Source organism: Orbicella franksi, chromosome 7 (assembly GCF_964199315.1).
Source record: "Orbicella franksi chromosome 7, jaOrbFran1.1, whole genome shotgun sequence".
Taxonomy (NCBI): domain Eukaryota; kingdom Metazoa; phylum Cnidaria; class Anthozoa; order Scleractinia; family Merulinidae; genus Orbicella; species Orbicella franksi.
Window position 1 is genome coordinate 21,986,324 of NC_138151.1, and position 20,142 is coordinate 22,006,465.

Consider the following 20,142-nt stretch of genomic DNA (forward strand, 5'->3'; position numbering starts at 1 on the left):
GTACTTTCTGTTGTACCACAAGGTTCTGTCTTGGGTCCATGCTTATTCCTTTTTTATATAAATGACCTACCTGAATCCCTTGCCTCTAACATTAGACTATTTGCTGATGACACCATTGTGTACCTGACCATCCACTCAGACAGTGACACCTAAGTACTCCAAAGAGACCTAGACAAATTAGCCGAATGGGAAACCCTATGGAAAATGGAGTTCCATCCAGACAAGTGTGAAGTACTTAGAGTAGGGCGCAAGCGTGCTATGGTACAAAATGACTATATTCTTCATGGTAAGACATTAGCAACGGCTGACTCAGCCAAATACCTCGGAGTTACTATAGCATCAGACCTGAGATGGAACAAACACATCGACACCATCTCAAGTAAAGCTAATAGAACTCTTGGATTCCTGAAAAGGAATCTAAAGATTAACTCTACTGCACTCAAGTCCACTGCCTATAAAACATTGATCCGACCTACCCTCGAGTATGCCTGCACCGTTTGGGATCCTTACACACTGGGAAACATCTATAAGCTCGAGATGGTGCAGCGTCAGGCAGCGAGATTTGTTCTTGGCAGATAGAACAACACATCCAGCGTAGGGGACATGCTATATGAGCTCGGCTGGACTTCCCTCCAAACTAGGAGACAGACACTTAAACTCTGCATGATGTATAAAATTCATAAAGGCTTGATAGCCATGGACGCACAAGAGTTCATGACTCCACTTCAAAGGAGATCACGGCACGTAAATTCAGATGCGTACAAAATTCCCCGCTCAAAGACGGACTACCACATGTACTCGTTTTTCCTGAGAACGATACGAGAGTGGAACAGCCTGGCCAATGAAACAGTAAATGCACCAAACTTGATGGCCTTTAAGAAAAGCCTGCCGCCTGACCAAGGCCAAACCAAACGATGTTGACTTTGACTTTATTATTATTATTATTATTATTATTATCATTATTGCTATTATTATTATTATTATTTAGTTTTTATTAAAGCATTTTAGCCTTATTTTAATTTGTAGTTTTTTATTTATATGCTCACTAGAATCTTCAGAATTGAAGGAGGTGAGTCGCTCAGGAAGAAGAAGAGGGCACTTTTGTAACAATAGGGCACTTTTGTAATGATATAGGGCACTTTTGTAACAAACTGGCACTTTTGTAATTGTGAGCATTTTTGATTCTTTTGTTCCTGTTTCTTAGCCTGGTTTTACTAGTGACACAAGCACAAGCAAAATCATCCAAACCTTCCAAACTGTTTAGGCGCAAGGTAATCTGTATCCAGTATTTTCATTGGCCAAGCATAACCAGGTGTGGTAGATATCTTTGCGCTTGTGTTATTCCTGAGGGTATTTCATTTTCACCTATTGCAGCATGAGCATAAGCACAAGCACAAGAAAAAGGAAACATTTTGATCCTTGTGCTTGTGGCTTGCGTTTGTGCTTTTACCTGCGTTAAGGCCGTTTTCACTATAAAGGAAGAATTATTGTGCTTGCGCTTGTGTTTGCACTAATGCTTGCACTTGTTCATGCACTTGTGCCTCCCCTTGTGCTTGTGCATGTACTTTTGCTTGCGCTTTTGTTTGCACTTATGCTTCCGCTTGTTTTTGTGCTTGTGCTTGCACTTGTGCCTGCACTTGTGCTTGCGCTTATGTCTGCACTTTTGCTTGTGCATGCACTTGTGTTTGCGCTTGTGCTTGCACTTGTGCATGTGCTTCTGCTTGCATTGCTAGTGAAAATAAGACTTTAGAAATCGGGTTATCCACATGATAAACTGTGATAACCTTAAGTACACTTATCTCACTTTATTCATTTCTTTATTTGATTAATAATGAACGAGAATTTCCAAGTAGTTCATATTGAAGCTGAAGCACACATCTGGAAATTTTAATTAATTTTATTATTCCCTGTGCTGCTCAGAAGTTTTCAAAAGAACAAGGTGCAATTTAGTTACTCTTGTTAACTTAACTGGAACTAACATTCCTTTATTTCATAGGAAATCAACCAAAACAAAGTAAATAGCTTGTTGATGCAGATGGGAATTGTGATAGACTTTCAGGCTTGTTTAGCTGGCCATATTTCGAACTCTGTTTAAACAAAAAAAAGTCGGGCGAATTGGCTATCCAAGCTCACTGAATACAAGTAAAGTTGAAGCCTACAATCGTTTTACCAATAAATGTGATTGCACTTTCTGAAGTCAAATTGTTGGCAAGACAACATGAAAAGAGGAGCAATAAATGTAACGTACATGCAGTCCCATACATTTCCTTTTGAGGTATTCCCTTAAACCCTCGGCTAGAAAAATGTGAATTTTTGGCTTGTAAAGATGACTCAATTTTGGAAATATCACGCCACCAGTGTATGTTAAGAATCATTCAAGTCCACTGGCTGTTTTAATTACCAAAGTTTTGTGCTGAAAAGGTATTAAAAAACATTCTATTACCTCTGTCTTTAATATTAAGTCAACCGAACGTGTCTCAAACATTAGAGAGTTTAAGCATGGCGGTTACGGCAGACAGCAAATGGCAAAGATTACCACTGATTTTTTATTCTTTTCTTCTAATTCGAAACAAATCACACAAAAAATGGAAAAATGTCTTCTATTAACTGCAAATACAAATATTCTCACTCTACTGTACAGACAGCTGAGGACAGATGGCAAAAGTTTCATTTTTGCCGTTTGCCATAAACATCATGCTTAACCTGTCTATTAACTCGACCAAACATGAACAAGATACACTTGTTGCAAATAACTTACCATACAAGAATTTTATAACAAATCAAGGTACAGCCAGCCAGGGAGAGGTTTAGTCCGCAATAACTCCTGAACGCCTTCTTAAATGGGCCTATTTAAGATTATGCCTGGCAACTTTTTGGAACCTTTGGGCCTGTGAAAAACTTTATGACAAACAATCGAATACACGGCACTTTCTCTGCATAGAAAAAGTTAATTTTGAAAACAACTTTTCAGATTTGGCAGAAATGTATTTTCACTTACTGCGATTATGTTATATAAGTTTCCTTTTGGCAGGAACAAGTTAGCTGCAACTTACTAGCACAATCTGGACAAGTATATTCTTAACTAAAAATGTTGAACCCACTTGCCTTTCCTTGTTAGCAGTGGTTATTTTAAGGGCCCATTAACTGATTCATGCGCGCACTCCTATGCGTTGCTAAGGAGGTGAAATTTCGCTTGTGTTAGCTTGAGCAAGGAAAATTTAAGCAATTCAACAATCTGGAAATTTGGTTACATTTAAGAGGTTTTTACCTTGTGTTTCACAAGACTTAAAGTAAAAAAGTACAAGCAAAAACAAAATAAGAGAAAAACAGAAAAGCAAGCCCCAACAAAAAAGAAACACCATGTCTGTGTGGCTTTTGTATGCTTCGTTTGATCTTATGGAGCCTTAACATTATTTCACGGTGAGTCACATAAGCATGGGTGTAGCCTGCTGACGTCATTACAGGTGTTACTGATCATGAAAAAGTTAAAACACATGAAGTAACTTTGAAAGGACCAAAAATGGCAAGGTAATATGAGAATGAATTTTCCCTAGCAAACCGCTTGAAAAGATCAGTCAATACTCCGATATCACGTTCCGCCATCTTGGATTGCGTGCTGTACCAAAACGAGGCTGGACGGGCATGCTTTCGTTTGAAACGTTGCGTGACATGGGTTTTGAGTAAGATACCACGCAAATATGGCTAACGATCATTGCTGTGTAAATTACTGTACCAACGACAAACGAAACGAAAGTGGAAAGAATTTGTCTTTTTTCAACTTTCTGTGAAACAAGACACAGAGATCTCAGTGGATTGCTGCAATAAAGCGAGATGAGGGACCGCTTTTTAAGGTGAGTGCAACGAGCCATGGCCAGCAAGTTGTCAAACGCACAAGTTCTTCTTGTGGCCGATGTTAAGAGTTTCTAGCTTTAAGACTTAGTTAGCCTGCTTCCTATTCATGGAATAATTAGTCAATACATATCCAGATAAAATGCAGTCAATTATCTAACCTAGATTACTCGACTGAAGCGCTTCTGGCCAGAGCTGTCAAACGCACGTGGTTCATTTACGTGGAACTGGTTTGTTTGTTTTCATTGACTCGAAAATGGTTATCGATATTCTATGAGATTCTCTCACCTTAAAATGCCTAGTTGGTATTGCTCCTCATGGTTTTGTAACATTTGTAAGTTCCCTATATCAGGGAAGTATATCGGACAAAGAAATTACAAGACGCAGTGGAATTCTGTCACTACTCGAAGAAGGAGACAAGGTAATGGCAGATAAGGGTTTCCTGATTCAGGATTTATTGGAACCCCAAAAAGCTACTTTGACAATCCCTCCTTTCCTGTCTAGAACAAGGTCTTTGGAGTTCACCTCTAAAGAGGTTACAGAAACACAACAGATTGCCCGCCTTCGTATTCATGTTGAACGGGGAATTCGACAAATCAAGGAATATCAAATTTTTGACAAAGTTTTGCCACTTTCGTTGGCTGGTTCAGTAAACCAAATTTGGACCATTTGCTGTCTTCTTACAAACTTTAGAGGTCCACTATATTGAACCTATAACTTGTCTGTTAGTATTATGTAGATCTACAAAATATCCATACCTCCCTCAAAAATGAGATTTTTCTATGACCTCTTTCACCTTCCCCCTTCTGGTAACACAAACAATGTCCTCTACTTCCCCTTTGCCTCAAGGCATTTACAATCTTCTATGGGGGGAGGTATGGACATTTTGAGGAACTACACATTTCACAGCAAAGCTTGGTTCAGTAATATGAAAGTTGTTGCAGTTCACAAGGTACTTACAAACAAGTGCCAAATAAAGCGCTGAAAGTTCATTGATGAAAGTTGCTTACATTTCGTGGTTACAATTTTACACCTCTTCCTTTACAAAGATAAAAATGTGGGGTGCAGGTTCTACATATTCTTCAACAAATTATGCAGATTATGCCCCTGCTTTTTTTAACAGTTCAGGGAGGAGGTATTCAAAGTAAAACTTATCTAATTTCATCTTCATCTCTGAACAAAATTCATCAATTCTCACCCTTTCTAAATGAAAGTCAGATTTACAATAGACATAAAAATCTACCCATTCACAGCCAGTCAACAACATCTGTCCCATGACCTGGTAGTAATAGCTATGTGTTTTTTTAAGTTTATAAACTCCATTTACACATTTTAGATATGGCAACTCAGAGATTGACTCCTTAACAGGGCACTTGATTTCCAGCAGCCCCCAGGGATTGTTTTCAGAGGGATCACAGACTCTTCAATCTGGAGAGGCAGCCAAATGTGGGCAAGATGGGTTAATAACAATCCTGGCAGGGAAAACATTGCAATCTCCACTGTCAGCAGAAGCAGAAGCTGCCTCTTCTTCAGTATTTATGCCACGCTTCATTGCTGCAGTTTGCACGGTCTTCTTCAGTTGCCTGACTGCCAGTGATTCAAAGTCAGCCCTTCGTTTACACACATCTTTAAATTTGCTGGAAGATAATCTCTGTGCCCTTAAGTCATGCCACTTCTGTGTGTCAGACTGCTCTCTGGTCTCTTCCTCATATAAGCAAGATTGTGCTAGTGAGACACTGAGTCCTTCGATAAAGTTTTTTTCTTCCAAGGTGGGAACAAATAAATAATAGTTTCCAAGTGATGGCACATCAAAAGCTGGTGGATTTTCTGGTCCATCAATGTTCATGTGAATTTTGGAATCATTTGTTGTGTTTTGGTGCTGCTGGTATGAGATAACTGAGCCAAAAGCTACTTTTCCCAGTTTACTATCCACAAAGTCTAATCTGTTAGTTTCGGGAATAATACTATTTATTTGCATGTCTTCATATTCTTTGAATATGTCTTTCAAGGAATCAATAATTTTCGGCTCCCCAAAATGTTCTGGAATGGGGTTGTACAGAGTGGACTGTACCCCATCTATCCTGTGCACTTTCTTTTTTGCTGGAGTATCACTGCTTGGAGGTTTTACCTGCTGCACTAGCACCTCTTGTACATTGCGGGGATTGATTCCTGCTGACCTCTGTGGAACATGCCATGTCTGTGGAAGACTTGTTTTGGACATGGCAGGAGGAACACTTTTCAAACCAAGTTTTCTGTAATGCTCAAGGAGGTATACCAGCCCTATTGCATGATTGCAGAGCCCTGCTCCTGCCTCACAGCTGCATGAGGTACTGGTTATTTTAACTTCTGCAGCCTTTGATATTTCAACCTAAAGAAAAAAATTAAAATGTGTTTTTTTTCTGATTTGCAATGCGTGTGTGCTTTTTTATATTTTCACTCAATCACATTGATTGTTTTGTTTAATTGCTTAGCAGTTCAATAAACTAAAGCAAATTTTAAAAAATGTACACCTAAAAGGAAACTTAACACATTTTTGTTGGATTGGTTCGAGCTCAGACGAAACAATAAGGTACTATCATTACCTGTACGCTCCATGGCTCTTCATTTTTTCACTGGGATTTATAGCTTTTAGCTCTTACGAGGACTCCTGCGTCTTGAGGTTTTACTGGAAGTAAAATGTGAATATGGAAGTATACAACACTATAGCTTGAATCACAGGGGATTTCGATCTTCCAATATAGGCATAAACGAATTGAAGGAAAAAAACATGCCCCAAAAAGCATAAATTGCGTGAATCGCACCACTTTTCGAGTACAATTTCTCTCCCAGAGCAAAAACAACTCAACGGGACTGAAACTTACCTTTGACATCAAAGATGTAACCTTTGCAGAAATTACTATAGCCGTGAGTAATTACTTTCTTTGGGACTTTTCCGTCCTTCTCGAGGCATTTCTCAATGAAAGATGAGTCAAAAAACAGAATACCTTTAAGAGATTTCGACCACGCGGCACTAACATGCCTTTCCTCCATATTGACAAAGCAAACGTGGGGAATAACATGCCCGTCCAGCCTCGTTTTGGTGCAGCACACAATCCAAGATGGCGGAACGTGATATCGGAGTATGGGCCCTTAACACGAGGGAGAAATAACACCTATAAACTTAACTTACAGCTTGCTCATCTCAGAAGCTCTGTTTTGACGCCTTTCAAATTTTAAGCGGTTGACAATTGTGTCCAATGAAACTTTCTTTAACATTTTTATGCCCCAGTCTTCCTTTTCCAGGGTCATCTTAATTCGTGGCTTTGAAATCGGGTAATATTGCTCTATCATGTTGCGAAATAGCTTTTGCATTCTGTCAAGCTCGGTTGCTGTGAAGACGTTTCTCACGCTAGGTGACACACTGGTTGGAGGTATAATTTCATTTGAGGTCTCACTCTCTGCTTGAAATGCCCTTTCAGCATGTTGCTCCAGTGTTTCTATTTCAGATGGAAGGCATTGAGGTTCTGGAGAGGAGGACTTACTGAAACGCTATTGAGCATGTACTTTGTCCAAGACTTGTTTTGGGTCTTCTTCCCTTGGCTGTGGATGGTCGGAAATTTTTGCTTTCATTGTTGCTAAGGTAATTGCTTCATGCTCAATTTGATCCGTGAAAACTGCCTTGATAAGAGCTTCCTTGTCCTCTTTCTATGAACTTGAAGTGTTGGGGACAACAACCCCAGAAGCAGATGGGCTTCGGTTGACAGAAACACTGTTTGGTTTGGCTGTTTCCCAGAGCGAGGCTGTAGGCTGAGCTAGGTAGGATCAGGTGATATTCTCTCTATTGTTTTATTATTAAACACTTTGCACTTTTATAAGATCACAAGTTAATTATGGATGTATTTCCTGAGCAAAACTCCATGTGCTTTTTCTTTGTTTGCCAGGAAGATTGTGTGCATTTTCATGAAATCGTGTTGAATCTTCGTCAACATTAATCGGGATAATCGGGTATTTATCGTTCCATTATTCCTGATTGAAGAGTATAACTGTCATTATTCCAAGATCGCAATTTATTTTTCCGAAGGAGGTCTCTATCCCATTCAAAAATGGCATTATTCCATTATTACAACAACAACAAATTATGTTATTAACTTATTATGCCATTATTCCTCTTCACTGCCCAAGACTGCTGGCAGCATGATTGACTTTTGATCCGGTTAAAGCTTGCAGTAGGTTTCATATTGTTCTCACTATTGATTTCTCAGATTTTTTTGCATCATGAAATACAATAACCTACCTCATTTATCAGGCAAAATATCTGAGTGATTAATAAGGCGAGCTTTTTGATGAGCCGAACAAAGACATATACACCTGATACACGTGGTCATCAACCAAAGCCTCATGGGCACTTTGTGTATGAGGGTCTCAGGTGTAATCATTGCTGTGCTTTTCAAAAAGGGGTGAGGTAACAATGTTCAGTTCATGGCCATAAATAATGATGTCCTATTTCCCTGTGAAATGGCCTAGGAGTTATCTTTGATAGCTTCTTTCCACTCAGTAAACTGAAGTGAGCAGTCTGTTCAACAGTAATTTGAGTTTTGATCAACCTTGTACTTATACATCTGCCGTTACAGAGCCACTCTCGGTAAAAGTGAATATATGAGATGTGCGACTTCAGTCATAAGGAGCAAATATACTGTCTCTGTTCATTTTCCTAAGAATGCAGCGGTCAAAAAATTGCCAAAAGTGATTTAAATTTTAAAATTGCATAGTGTAGCGTAGTGCAGTGCAGTGTAGTATACAAGTGCGAGTGTACGTTTGAGCTAAACGACCACGCTTTTTGAGCAACTCGAAAAATTCAAAGTAACCGAGACTAATAAAATAAAGTTACCTAAAAATAACACTAAAACTCATAGAAAAGGAGATGGTTTCTTAGTATAGCCCTCAGAGAGTAATACTAAGAGGAAAAGGGGGCATTAGCATTTATTCAGCTGCCCCCTTTTACATCTTAACCAAACCCTTACTGGGAATTCCTCCATAGACACCTAGATTAAAAAAAGTCTGAAAAATCCGTTAAAAAAGAACAATTTAAATAAAAACAGAGATAAAATGTCAGGCCAACCATACAAAAACAATTTCCTAAGATGTTCATGAGATGTACTCAAAAGAGAACTATACGAGCGGTCCTGAGTTGCACCTTACTTACAGGCGTGGTGCCTATTATTTTACGTTATTAATCTCAGTACCTTCTGATTGCTGCCTTTGGAATCAATTGCGTCCATCCCATTCCCATTGTTTTTGAGGATATTCATGATTAAATTTGAGCCTTAGTTTCTTCTGAAGCCTTTGGGTAGTTGTTTGACAAATGTATGATCAATCTACAAATGCTTGTACTATTAATGAACAACACTCCTTTTGGATACCTTTCTGGTATGTAGGGAAGCATACAAGCAACGTTCTTGCATGTAAAGCTTTTCCCAGTATACCTTTCATGGTCATTTACCAATGCAATGGGTCACACATTCAGTTGTATAGCCAATATATCCCTATCCCTGATAACGCAATATGCGGCAAGATTATATAAACCCTTTTTGTAGTGCTGGTTCCCTTGCATTTTATAGGAAAGACCTGAAATTTTTATCATTTATTTCTACTGTAATGTCTAGATTGATTGCCCTTTTGTTTCCAATCTCTGAAGAAATTGACCCGAAATCACTTGTTGGAACTTCTAGCAAATAGGGACCTTTTGTAATATTACGGGTTTTAAGACATGGGTAGCTTATAACATTCACCAAAAAGTCAGAAAACAGCCACTTCACTTCTTGTTTTCTTTGTCGGATTCACAAAAGACGTCTAAAACTTCCCTTAAAATATTGTGGATGCTGGTTGATTCAAAGTGGCTCAGTCACTTTTTGAAACTGACGATACAAAAAACGGGCTTTTTCCAAATCCTGAGTCTTTTCGTGGACATGAAAAGTCATATACGTACATCACAAAATTTTCTGGGCCACAATATCTTGAATTCAAATTACTGTGGTAATTAAGAGAATCGTGTGACATATAAATGATAAGGTGTGGCTGCTTCTAGGTAACTTTACCAGAAGAGTTTCAAACCCAAAACGACGTTTATTCACAGGTAGCGAGTACTGCTTGACATACAATTTGCTTCCTTAACGCTGAATTACACAGATGCACGATTTACCCAAGATAACAATCTGGATGACAAAAATGAAAAGAAATAAACAAATACTAACTCACAAGACTCACAACAGTTCGCAAAAGGTACAAAAAACTGTTTCTCACCGTTTAGGTCTTTGGTAACACAGGATACGATCCGATGGAAAACAATTTTGTTTACATCTGAGCACCACACGATGTGAAAACACAAAATGGCGGAAAGCACGACTAGTGAGCGGTTACCTGGCACTTGAAGAATGTCCGCTGATACACAATCTGGCTGAACTGCAGCCACATAAGGTAATAGCTACAACTTCATACAAAAATCAATCTGAAAGCTTTTTTAAAAAAGTGTTTACCATCGTGTAGGGACCTTTTGTAACCTCCTTGCCATAATAAATCGTCTTAATCTCTTTGATTTTCAAGTTATTTGTTGAATGTTGGTGTGCAAGTGCTTCATTGTGAAAGGCTTCCACTGACAACATGTTGTGTGAATGAAGTATCATTCATTTTGCTGCATATCGGCTTTTCATATGCTTAGGTTAATGTTTGCAACCCGAAGTTACAAAATTTAGCTAGCAAATGACTAGGAAAGCTGAAGAGCTTAAACTTTGGCGAGAAAGGTCCACATTAAATTTCTAGATCTGTAAGCAAGATTCCGTGCTATCCGTTTTGTAATTGATTATGACAATAATGATTTGAAGGTACGCCTGTGTACTTGTGTAAAAATGAAGTGTATAAAGTAATTTGATGTGCACTTTTTTGCTTCTGATTTATTTTTAAGTTCTATCAACCTTTTTAAGTCGCAGTCCCGCTAAAAGCGGTCCACTCGACTTCGGGACCAAAGATAGTTTTCCTTCATTTTATGTCAGTTAAAAGGGTTTGGTACATATATTTAAAAAAAAAAACAATTAATTACCTTCCAATTCCTTATTTTTGCTTTGCTATGAGCCAAAATTGAATTTTGGCCGAACTGAGGTTGCCCACTGTGAATAGCAAGGTAAAATTCACCGATTTTGTAAAGCATGCTACGTCCCCTAAGGGACATTCATTACTATGACTGGTGAAATATGGAAACTTTGCCTGAAGAAAGTGACACTTTAGCTGGCAAAATGTCCTGCTACTTTTCAAATGAAGAGAGCAGTGTATCGATGGTGCTTCCATCAAACTCAAGCTATTTGACTAGGAATATCTTTACTGATGATCACAGGAAATACCTTCTTAAAGTATGTGGCAGCATGGTGAAATCAGGCGTCATTTCACAAATTGTGGTCAAGGACTTGCTTAGCAAAGATGAGGAAGGCAAAGAGTTGTAACATGAGTTCACCATAAAGCAATTAATTAATCGTTTGAAATACGAAAAAAGGTTAAATTGTCAGAAATGAACCAATAGTGCAACTTGCCAAACAACGCACATTTGTATGTCTTTGCTTGATCTTAAATCAGATGATTATCACACGAAACCACTACTACCTGCAAGAGAACTCCTACATTGTTGTTATGTTTTCCATTTGTTTGGTTTCGTTTCAGGTGGGAAGATTATTTGCCACCACTCAGAAAGTATATAAATGCAAAATCACACCAACTAGAAATGACCACAGAGAAAAAAAATTAAGTGGTCCACTCGACTTCGTGACCAAAAATAGTTTTCCTTCATTTTATGTCAGTGAAAAGGGTTTGGCACATATAAATAAAAAAGCAATTAATTATTTTCCAATTCCTTATTTTTGCTTTGCTACAAGCGAAAATTGAATTTTGGCTGAAGTGAGGTTGCCAACCGTGATCAGACAGGTGAAATTCACCAATTTTGTAAACCATGCTACGTCCCCTATAATGCAGCTCACGGAATTTCGTTTTCACACGAATTCTAAGGAACATTCATTAGTTTGACTAACAAAATATGGAAACTCTTTGGAAAATTCTAAACTTACTAGCGAGGCTGGAAGACACCCTACTCTGAGGCCTTTGATCACATACTAAAATTTAGCCAAATTTGAGAGAGAAAATCTCAAAAGTTGGGTCTAAATGAAGGCTAAAAAGCACATCACAGTAAATTTCTCACCTTAATAAACCATTCTATAAGTTCAAACCGGTGGATATCTCCTTGCATTGCACGCGAGATCAGATTAAAATCTGCCACAGTCAGTGTTTTTACATAACTATCGCTCGTGACAAAACGTATTTGCATAACCCTGGCGCTCAGTGAAAATACTTCTTCTGCCGTTCAGGTTCGTTTCTTGACCTTCTGGGTAGTGGTAAATAGCTTCCTTTAATACTTGTATACATTGTAGGTCCAGGTTTGAGGTAAAGATGTAGTTGAAGTTGATCAATTCTCAAGACTTGCGAGAATCCAAAAGTAAATAATGGTGGTTGCACAATTCGGTGGTTGCCGAATTCCCAATAAATCACGCTGCAGAAGTATCACTGGGAAAACTTGAAGAAAGTCAAAAGTGCCTGTTTACCATTGAGCGGCAAATGAGTCCCGTACTACTGGGAGCTGCAAAAAGGAAAATGTTTTTAAGGTAAGCTTAATTAAGCTTAATTTCAAAAAATACCTAGCTCTCATCGGTTGATCACTGAGAATGCGAACGGCACGCTCAAATGGAACTGTGTTTTCGGATGAATGGGCCTTACGTGACTTTCGTTTTCTACTCGATGTTTCAGTGTCATTCCGAAATCGTCCTTAAAGTTTGTGAGTAAACTGTGATCAATCTGCTCAAAGTTTGACTTTTTTGAACATTCCTTTCGTGACAATGTCACATGCAAACACAGGGACCCCATGTTTGCAAATCGTGTTAGACTGTATCGGGTATCATAAAACTCGAGATCGTAACAATGTTGCGAGTAAAATCTAAATTTTAAGTTCAGGTTCGTTTGTTGACCCTCTGAGTAGTGACAAATAGCAGAGGCTGGGAGCAAATTGAGAAAAAACGATCCCTGCCCCACGCAGGCCGATCAATAAATAGATTTGGCATATTGAAATTGAAAAAGCTACCCATTGGTTTAATCTTTTGGACTGGTGTAATCTTATCAGTACGACCGAATGACGACAATTATTGCACCTTTTCAATTTTTATCTACTTTCACAGAAGATATGAGGTTGAGGAAGCGGATTTGGACCTGAAGTTCAGTTTGTTCTTTCCCATTATCAACCGTTCGTTTTTCATAAAAACACAATGGTCGACCCATTTTAACAAAATGAAGAAAATCAAAAGTTAGGGCGGCCAAGAAACCTTCCAAAAAAAACGTCCATGTCAAAGCTCGTGCAGATGCTGAGAGGATGATTTCTCACTTTGTGCTTATAGAATTAGTACCCTTTCCTTTTATCTGACGAACCAGAACTAGTGGCCATGAAACTAGTTTGTCTTTGATTTCTCCGGCTCACGAAACATATTTAAGCAATAGAGCACTTTTTCCATGCTTACATAGCCTCATCTAAACACAAGGAGGGTTTGGAGAATTTGAGACAGCTAGGCAAACCCGAGACGTATTCTCACGGTGCCATAATAGCCGAGAGAAAAATACATTTTTGATAACACTTCTGCATATACCTTGTATTACAATTTCTTCTCCTCACAAGCATTAACATAGCTGAATTGAAAGTTGTGTTAAAACAGACTTACATTCACTAAACAGGACTGTTTTCCCTAGCAGCAATGAAACTGAAAGATGCAATTGAATCCTTCCACCTTTAGTGCAGCACAACAACACTGGCCGTACAGTTTTTTACAAGAAAGGGCTTGGTGTCAGTTAAACTGTGTCTTGTCAAAGTGATGAGCCACTGAATCTATTTATGGCAGGAACATTCTTTGACCATGTCCTTCAGCTTGTCCATTAAAGACGACTTTCGTTCTCTGGCTTGATACGGAATTTCAAAATGGTTGCACAAAGCCTTTAGCATTGTGACATTGAATCTCGATAGCGTGTTGTGCCTGGCATGCTCGCAGCTGTCATGACCATCGTAAGTGATAGGATGGATCAATCCCACTTGGCTCACAATACCTTCCACTGCATTCTGTCTAGCCATCTCATCAAGGTAACCGATTTTGTCTTCGATGAGACTGTTATCATCGTCTTCATCTTCCTACACTTGGTCAACTGACGTTTTCCTTTGTTTCATTGAAGCTAGTCTTGAAAAAAACCCTTGCACTTGCGTCTTTGTCAACCATTCGCTTCTGTTAAACTTTCTTGTTCCTTCGATGTCCCTGGCTGTTCTCATGTCAGCTGCTACTTGGGTTGGATCAGCCTTCCGACCAGTCTTCTCACCATCGTCAAATCTCATTGTCAGATAGACCTTTACATTTTCCGTAAACCTCGTTCCTGCCCCTCTTGGTTTCTGAAGGGCCCAGCCCATATTATGACATTTGTCCCTGCCTTCACTTGTCACTTCCTCTACTGTGGACGTTACTCTTGATTCTAGAGTTAGTGAAGAGAACTTTGATACCCAGCCACGTCTAATTCCATCATACAAGCTCTCTGATGCTGCTTCTTTGCTATGGGGGCTGAGATGAATATGGTCTTGAAGTTCCTCTAAAGAAGAGAATTCCAAGCTACATCCTTGCTCTTGGCATTGGAATACTAGGTCGTTATCGGAACTATCAGTATCGACGCGAGACGGCTTTATTGCCCTAGGTGCCGTAGCAAAAAAGCCATAGTATCAACTTCTTTCAACTGCAGAGGCCCTTGCCTTTGTATGGTAAGCTCCGACCATGGAATAAGTCTACCAGCACCAATGTTATATACCTTTCGGACACGAAGTCCTTCCTCTTCGTAGCAAAAATTGTGGAAAGCGCTAAAATTGCTGATACGGTTGACTTTAACTTCCTCGCCACCACGATCAAGCTCGCAAACAGCGGCCAATGCTCCTTTCACTTGCCTTTCCTTTTACGCCTCGTGCATGCCAGAGGCTGTCATAATGTCATGTCCTTCATTGCAATATCTCCGCATTGCTCCTTTCATCGGACTAATGATGCGATTGCAAACATCCTTGCCAGATTGAGCTTCCGAGAAGTCATAGCTGATCAAGATGAAAAAAGAATATCTAAATTTATTATATGGTGAGAAAACTACTTATTTCACAGTGATTGGTTGAGAGCAACCAAATTTATCGTGAATTTTACTTTGCAATGCATACATGCAAATTAAGCAAATTTATCATGAATTTTACTTTGCACTGCAGTACGTGTAATTAATGCGCACACCTTCGTAATTTTCTCAGTCATATAATAAATGAGCCATTAAGGATTTACACTGCTCGAGATATTTGAAAATTCTTTCAAATTCTTTCAATTTGGAGAGAAGTTTCAAATATTACTCGTCGTGTAAATCCTTAATTGCACTCGCATTCATACAATTACCTACACTAATAACTGCTAAGCTACTGCTACTGCTACAGCTACTGCTACTGCTGCTGCTACTGTTAGTGTTACTGCTACTACTATTATTACTTCTACTGCTACCACAACTGCTACTGCTCTACTGCTACTACTACTACTGCTCTTCTGCTACTAATATTGCTGCTACTGCTGCTGCTACTGCCATTCTTACTGCTACTGCTATTACTACTATTACTTCTACTGCTACTACTGTTACTGCTACTGCTACTCAGTGCTATTACTGCTGCTGCTACTGCTACCTGTTACCTCATAACTTTGATTCCAACTCGAACACAGACATCGAAGGCAGCTGCTATTAGATTGTTGTTATGGTAACAACCTGCGCTGTCCGATCGCAAGAAGATCTGGTTTACGTGAGGCTTGTTCCCTTTGATAATGTTAAGGTGTTCCAGTATTGCACACACTGTGTACCAGTCTTGGGAACAGCTGTCAAAAAGATGAACATAAGTCGCAATTTCCAGGCCGTTGTCTGTAGCATTCCTTGTAATGACACAACTAAACATGCCAATTTATTCCCCTCTTCCCGAACCACTCAGACTGTTTCTCTCAATATTTGAGTTGTAAAAACTTCATGGCCCAGTCCATGACAACAAGAGCAGAATTACACTGGAGGGAGTTTAGAACACTTTGTTTAGCTCTCTCTTGGTTCTCAGCTCTGATAATGTGGGACTTCCATTGAAATATCATCTCCTGGGCTTGCTTATGGTCATGCCTGAGGTCTTCTTTCTGATCCACACGGTACAGACTAACTGAAGGTGACTCAATTTCATCTGCGATAGCCTGAATGTAGATTTCAAGGTCTCGCAATCATCGCAGCGAACGTGATGCTCGTGCAAACAGGTTCCTTGAAACTCGGGGTTCTGGGGATCACTTAAAGCAAAACATGTGCAGTGGTCAGGACAAGAGCTCCCATCTTCCTGACAGTGCACTCTGTACTCTGTCTTAAGGTAGCGCTTTCCATCCTTGAGATTGTCTCAAATTTCTTCACACCACTTAACACTTGCACCGCTGTCTTTCAGTTGATCCACTATCTTGTTCATTGTGTCAAATCCTTCAGCTCCAGCTGCAGCGATATTGTCAAGTCCCTGGAGGGGCTTTCTTTGGGAGGCTTTTCTGACTGGCAAAATTCTGTACAACGTTGACCTTCCAAGAGGGTCAACTCCCTCTTCGCTACAATCCCTTGTGAGATAACTTTAAGAATTCCTAGGAATTCCTAGGAATTTCCTAAGAATTCCTAGGAAAAAATTCCTAGGAATTCCTAAGAATTCCAAGTTTACATGGAGCTGACTTGGAATTCCTAGGAATTCCTAGGAATTCCAACTGAAATATACTCACCTTGGAAATTCCTTAAAATTCTAAAAAATTCCTAGGAATTTCTGAGAATAACTTGGAATTTGTAGGATTTTTTGAGAATAGGTTGGAATTTTTTTTGGAAAATCTGAGAAAAACTGGGAATTTTGTATCATTTGAAGGGCAGACAAAATTTTGATGATTAATGTCCAGCATTAAAATAGCAAATAAAGTCACTGATATCACCTCAAACAGGTTTTAAATCAATGGTTTATTACATTGGCTTTCATGAATTTAAACATAAGAATAATTATCCTGTTTCTTTTTCATTACATCAAGAGTAAAAAGTAAAACTGAAAACAGATATGAAGGTCAAACTTTTACATGTTTGATAAAAAGAGAACTTTTTCAGATAATCTACTTACTTTTTTGGTTTACAAATCCAACAATTTTCCATACACAAGATTTTAGCTTAAATTATTGTTATTATGTGGAACAAATCTGGATTTTCATGAATGTAAGGAATCAATGATAAGAACAAAACTGAAACAATCCTTAAAATAAAAAAAAGGCTGAGTTTGGGCAAACTTAGCTGCTGTTCAGTTATTTCTGTTGATTCCACAGCTTCTTTTGTTGCCCTCTAATTAGGGTGTCAACAGCTAGCCTCTTCATGTTCATCTTTGTTGTATGACACCTAAAACAAAATTAAAAAAATACATTACATTGCGATATATATGAGGTACTGTAAGACAGATCCAAATATTTATGTGCTCACAGTTTAATACATGCAGCTAATTAAGACCTGACTGTAAGCTGGTTGAAATGTTAAAAGAGAAGACTTGATAATTGTGAAGGTGCTTGTATACTATTGATAAATATGTTACATAAATCTTGTGCCTACAGTAGATTAAATCAAGGGTTTCCTTCTTCTATAAGTGTATCAACAACTCTCGAATTGGAGGATACACTGTATATATATCACGGTTTTTAGCCAAATTTAGACATTAGAAATATTAAAAAAGACACTTAAAACATTAAAGGAACATTTACACTGTAAATAATAGAGTAAACACAAAAGAATATACAGATGGACAAAAATTGAAGATCAACACGGATTGCCATACAGTCAGGCTGAAACACACAGGAGACATCAAACTCATGCACACTGTGGCTGCCTCGTTGGAGTTTTTGTCAAGAACTATGACTGGGATCAGAGAGAACTGCTATATTTATTTCGTTTGAACAAGTGAGGCGAGAGAAACGACTTGTTCCTCGCAAATCAAATTGTTCAGGCACGCACTCTGGGTAACCTAAATTGTTTCAACTCTGCTTTAGCCAGAATTCATTTCATGCCATGACTGAGTGACCCACTCGTGTATGATTCGTGATGATAAAGTTCATTCAAAAGCTTTTGTCTAAATACAAGAATTTACGTTGTATAATATAAGGTTACTTGAATTCGATTACTCACCAAATAATTCTGTATACGGCTAATCTGCCCTTCGAATTTTTCCCCGTTGAAACATCCACAGGAATACTTTCTTTTAACTCCAAATCTTCGCCAAGAATAACTTGTTTCTCGTTAATGACACTCACGCTGTTTTCTTCCGATCACAGGACCGCCGCAAAAACCATTTTGATATAATTTTGGAAGTGAAATCTACTAAAACGCACGAGCGATCAACCGTTAACGCTGAATTCAAAGATGGGCGCCAAAAGAGAATGAATAACACGATCTTTGTCACGTTCAGTCACCAGGATAGTCACATGAAAATTCGCGTGCTGTGATTGGTTCAGTTGATCAGTTGAGGAGAGAATGGAAACTAGAGAAGAAGGAGAGAGACTGGCAACGAGGTTGCCGGACCAATCGCTTTCGATTGCAAGTCTGTTTCCCTTTCCACGCTGTTTTGGTGGTCTTCTGAAAGATGGGTCTTGCTTCAAAAGGAAATAACTACACAAACTTTTTACGAAGAAATCAAGGAGGAAAATGGAACGTACTTTAACTGGTTGATCTGTTCTCGATGGTTGTCAAGATAACAAAGGATCATGAGGCACTTAAATCAAGTTCACTGCAAAGGTAAGGAATCCAATTTTATAGGGATTTTCTGTTGTGATGAGCTATAATTGTAAATAAATCAAACTAAGCAATGCATTGTGTGCTCTTTAAAAACCCTAAAGGCCGAAATTCACCTAAAAGGTTTCAGATCGACCTGAGGAACCGAGGTAAATTCTGCGAAATAAGCTTAAGCTTGTTGTATTAGTCCACCAAATCTATTTTGAGAGCCCACGTGTTTCAAAACCCAGTCAGCACAATGCAGCAAGTATAAATTTGCAATGCTTGTCATTTTTCCTTTGAATTATTTATAAGGATTAACATGATATGAGATCTATAGTCTTTTCAATGCATCAAGATGTAGGTTTTTTTATTTGCACTGTCATTTATTTATGTCAGTTATTTATCTGTTTCCCACTGACTCATAATCTTTTTGATTCTTTTGATTTTGTTGTGTCATGAATTAAAGTGGCCACGAGGACAAGGAAATGCAAGAAACATATTGATGATCCCACTATACCCATACCAAAATCTACAAGATTCGACCACATAAATTGCTTAAAGCAGTCTTCACAGACCAGTTGACGTCATCTCCCTCTCTTGCATCCCTTTTTCTTGGAGATCATTTCCAGCACATGAACAGAAGACCTCAGAGTTTTCGGCTCACCTGAGTGAGATGGCTGTTGGCAAAAATGTTGTGGATGACTGATGGATTATGGAGTGAACCTTTATGCAAGAATTGAAGCTTCACAGAAGCATTTGATGAAACCAAGTTGCCTATACCTGAAAAGACTACAGAAACACCAATTGATGTAATACACAACAACTCAGATTTGTCCACAGACAGTGATTCAGGTAATGATGTTGAAGTTTCAGTTGCGACTCCTATGAAGAAATTGAGAACTCTGACACTGATGGCCATTCACTGGACTCCCCTGATGAAAGTGAAACTAATGGTTCCCAAGAAAAAACATTAATTTTTCTGCCAAAGAATATGCCTGTATGGCTATTCTGGCCTTAATTTCAAGACATTGTATGACAATGAGAGGCTGCTAAAGATATCCTTGTTTTAGTGAAACTACTGGTAATTTGTCCAGAGAATGTCACAGTACAGTTTTACAAATGTACAGCAAGTGTGTGGAAACTGAGCTTTTCATTTATGACATCTGTGAGAGATGTCTTCTTCTTTTTCCTTAAGTCATAAAGGATCAAGTCAAAAATTGTTCAACAGTGGGCTGTGATGGGTATGTGTGTGAATCTACAATTATATTAAATATATACATGCATATATATACTTTTGGTTTTATTGAAATTGTAAATAATGTATATTCATTTATGCTGACAGAATTGTTTGCTTAATCTATTTATCAAATCTAAGAGCATCCATTTTTCTATCAGTTA

The 20,142-nt window shown here is 38.6% G+C and overlaps 1 protein-coding gene, 1 long non-coding RNA gene and 1 pseudogene across 3 annotated transcripts; all 3 read right to left on the reverse strand.

Annotated features, from left to right (window-relative positions):
- Positions 1-1,303: 1,303 nt before the first annotated feature.
- On the reverse strand, positions 1,304-10,900 carry LOC145492551 (uncharacterized; annotated as a pseudogene). Its single transcript, XR_014050019.1, has 3 exons — positions 6,711-10,900; positions 6,432-6,514; positions 1,304-6,217 (listed from the first exon to the last, which is right to left on the reverse strand). The product of XR_014050019.1 is annotated as an uncharacterized LOC145492551 (transcript).
- A 2,011-nt stretch (positions 10,901-12,911) lies between these two features.
- On the reverse strand, positions 12,912-16,569 carry LOC145492514 (uncharacterized). Its single transcript, XM_081471981.1, has 2 exons — positions 15,645-16,569; positions 12,912-15,019 (listed from the first exon to the last, which is right to left on the reverse strand). Exons 1-2 carry the CDS (start codon positions 15,899-15,901, stop codon positions 14,887-14,889), a joined length of 390 nt encoding a protein of 129 aa, XP_081328107.1. The 5' UTR covers positions 15,902-16,569; the 3' UTR covers positions 12,912-14,886.
- Positions 16,570-16,950: 381 nt separating this feature from the next.
- On the reverse strand, positions 16,951-19,332 carry LOC145493656 (uncharacterized). Its single transcript, XR_014050148.1, has 3 exons — positions 19,320-19,332; positions 18,160-18,292; positions 16,951-17,382 (listed from the first exon to the last, which is right to left on the reverse strand). It is a non-coding gene; the product is annotated as an uncharacterized LOC145493656 (long non-coding RNA).
- Between the last annotated feature and the right edge of the window lie 810 nt (positions 19,333-20,142).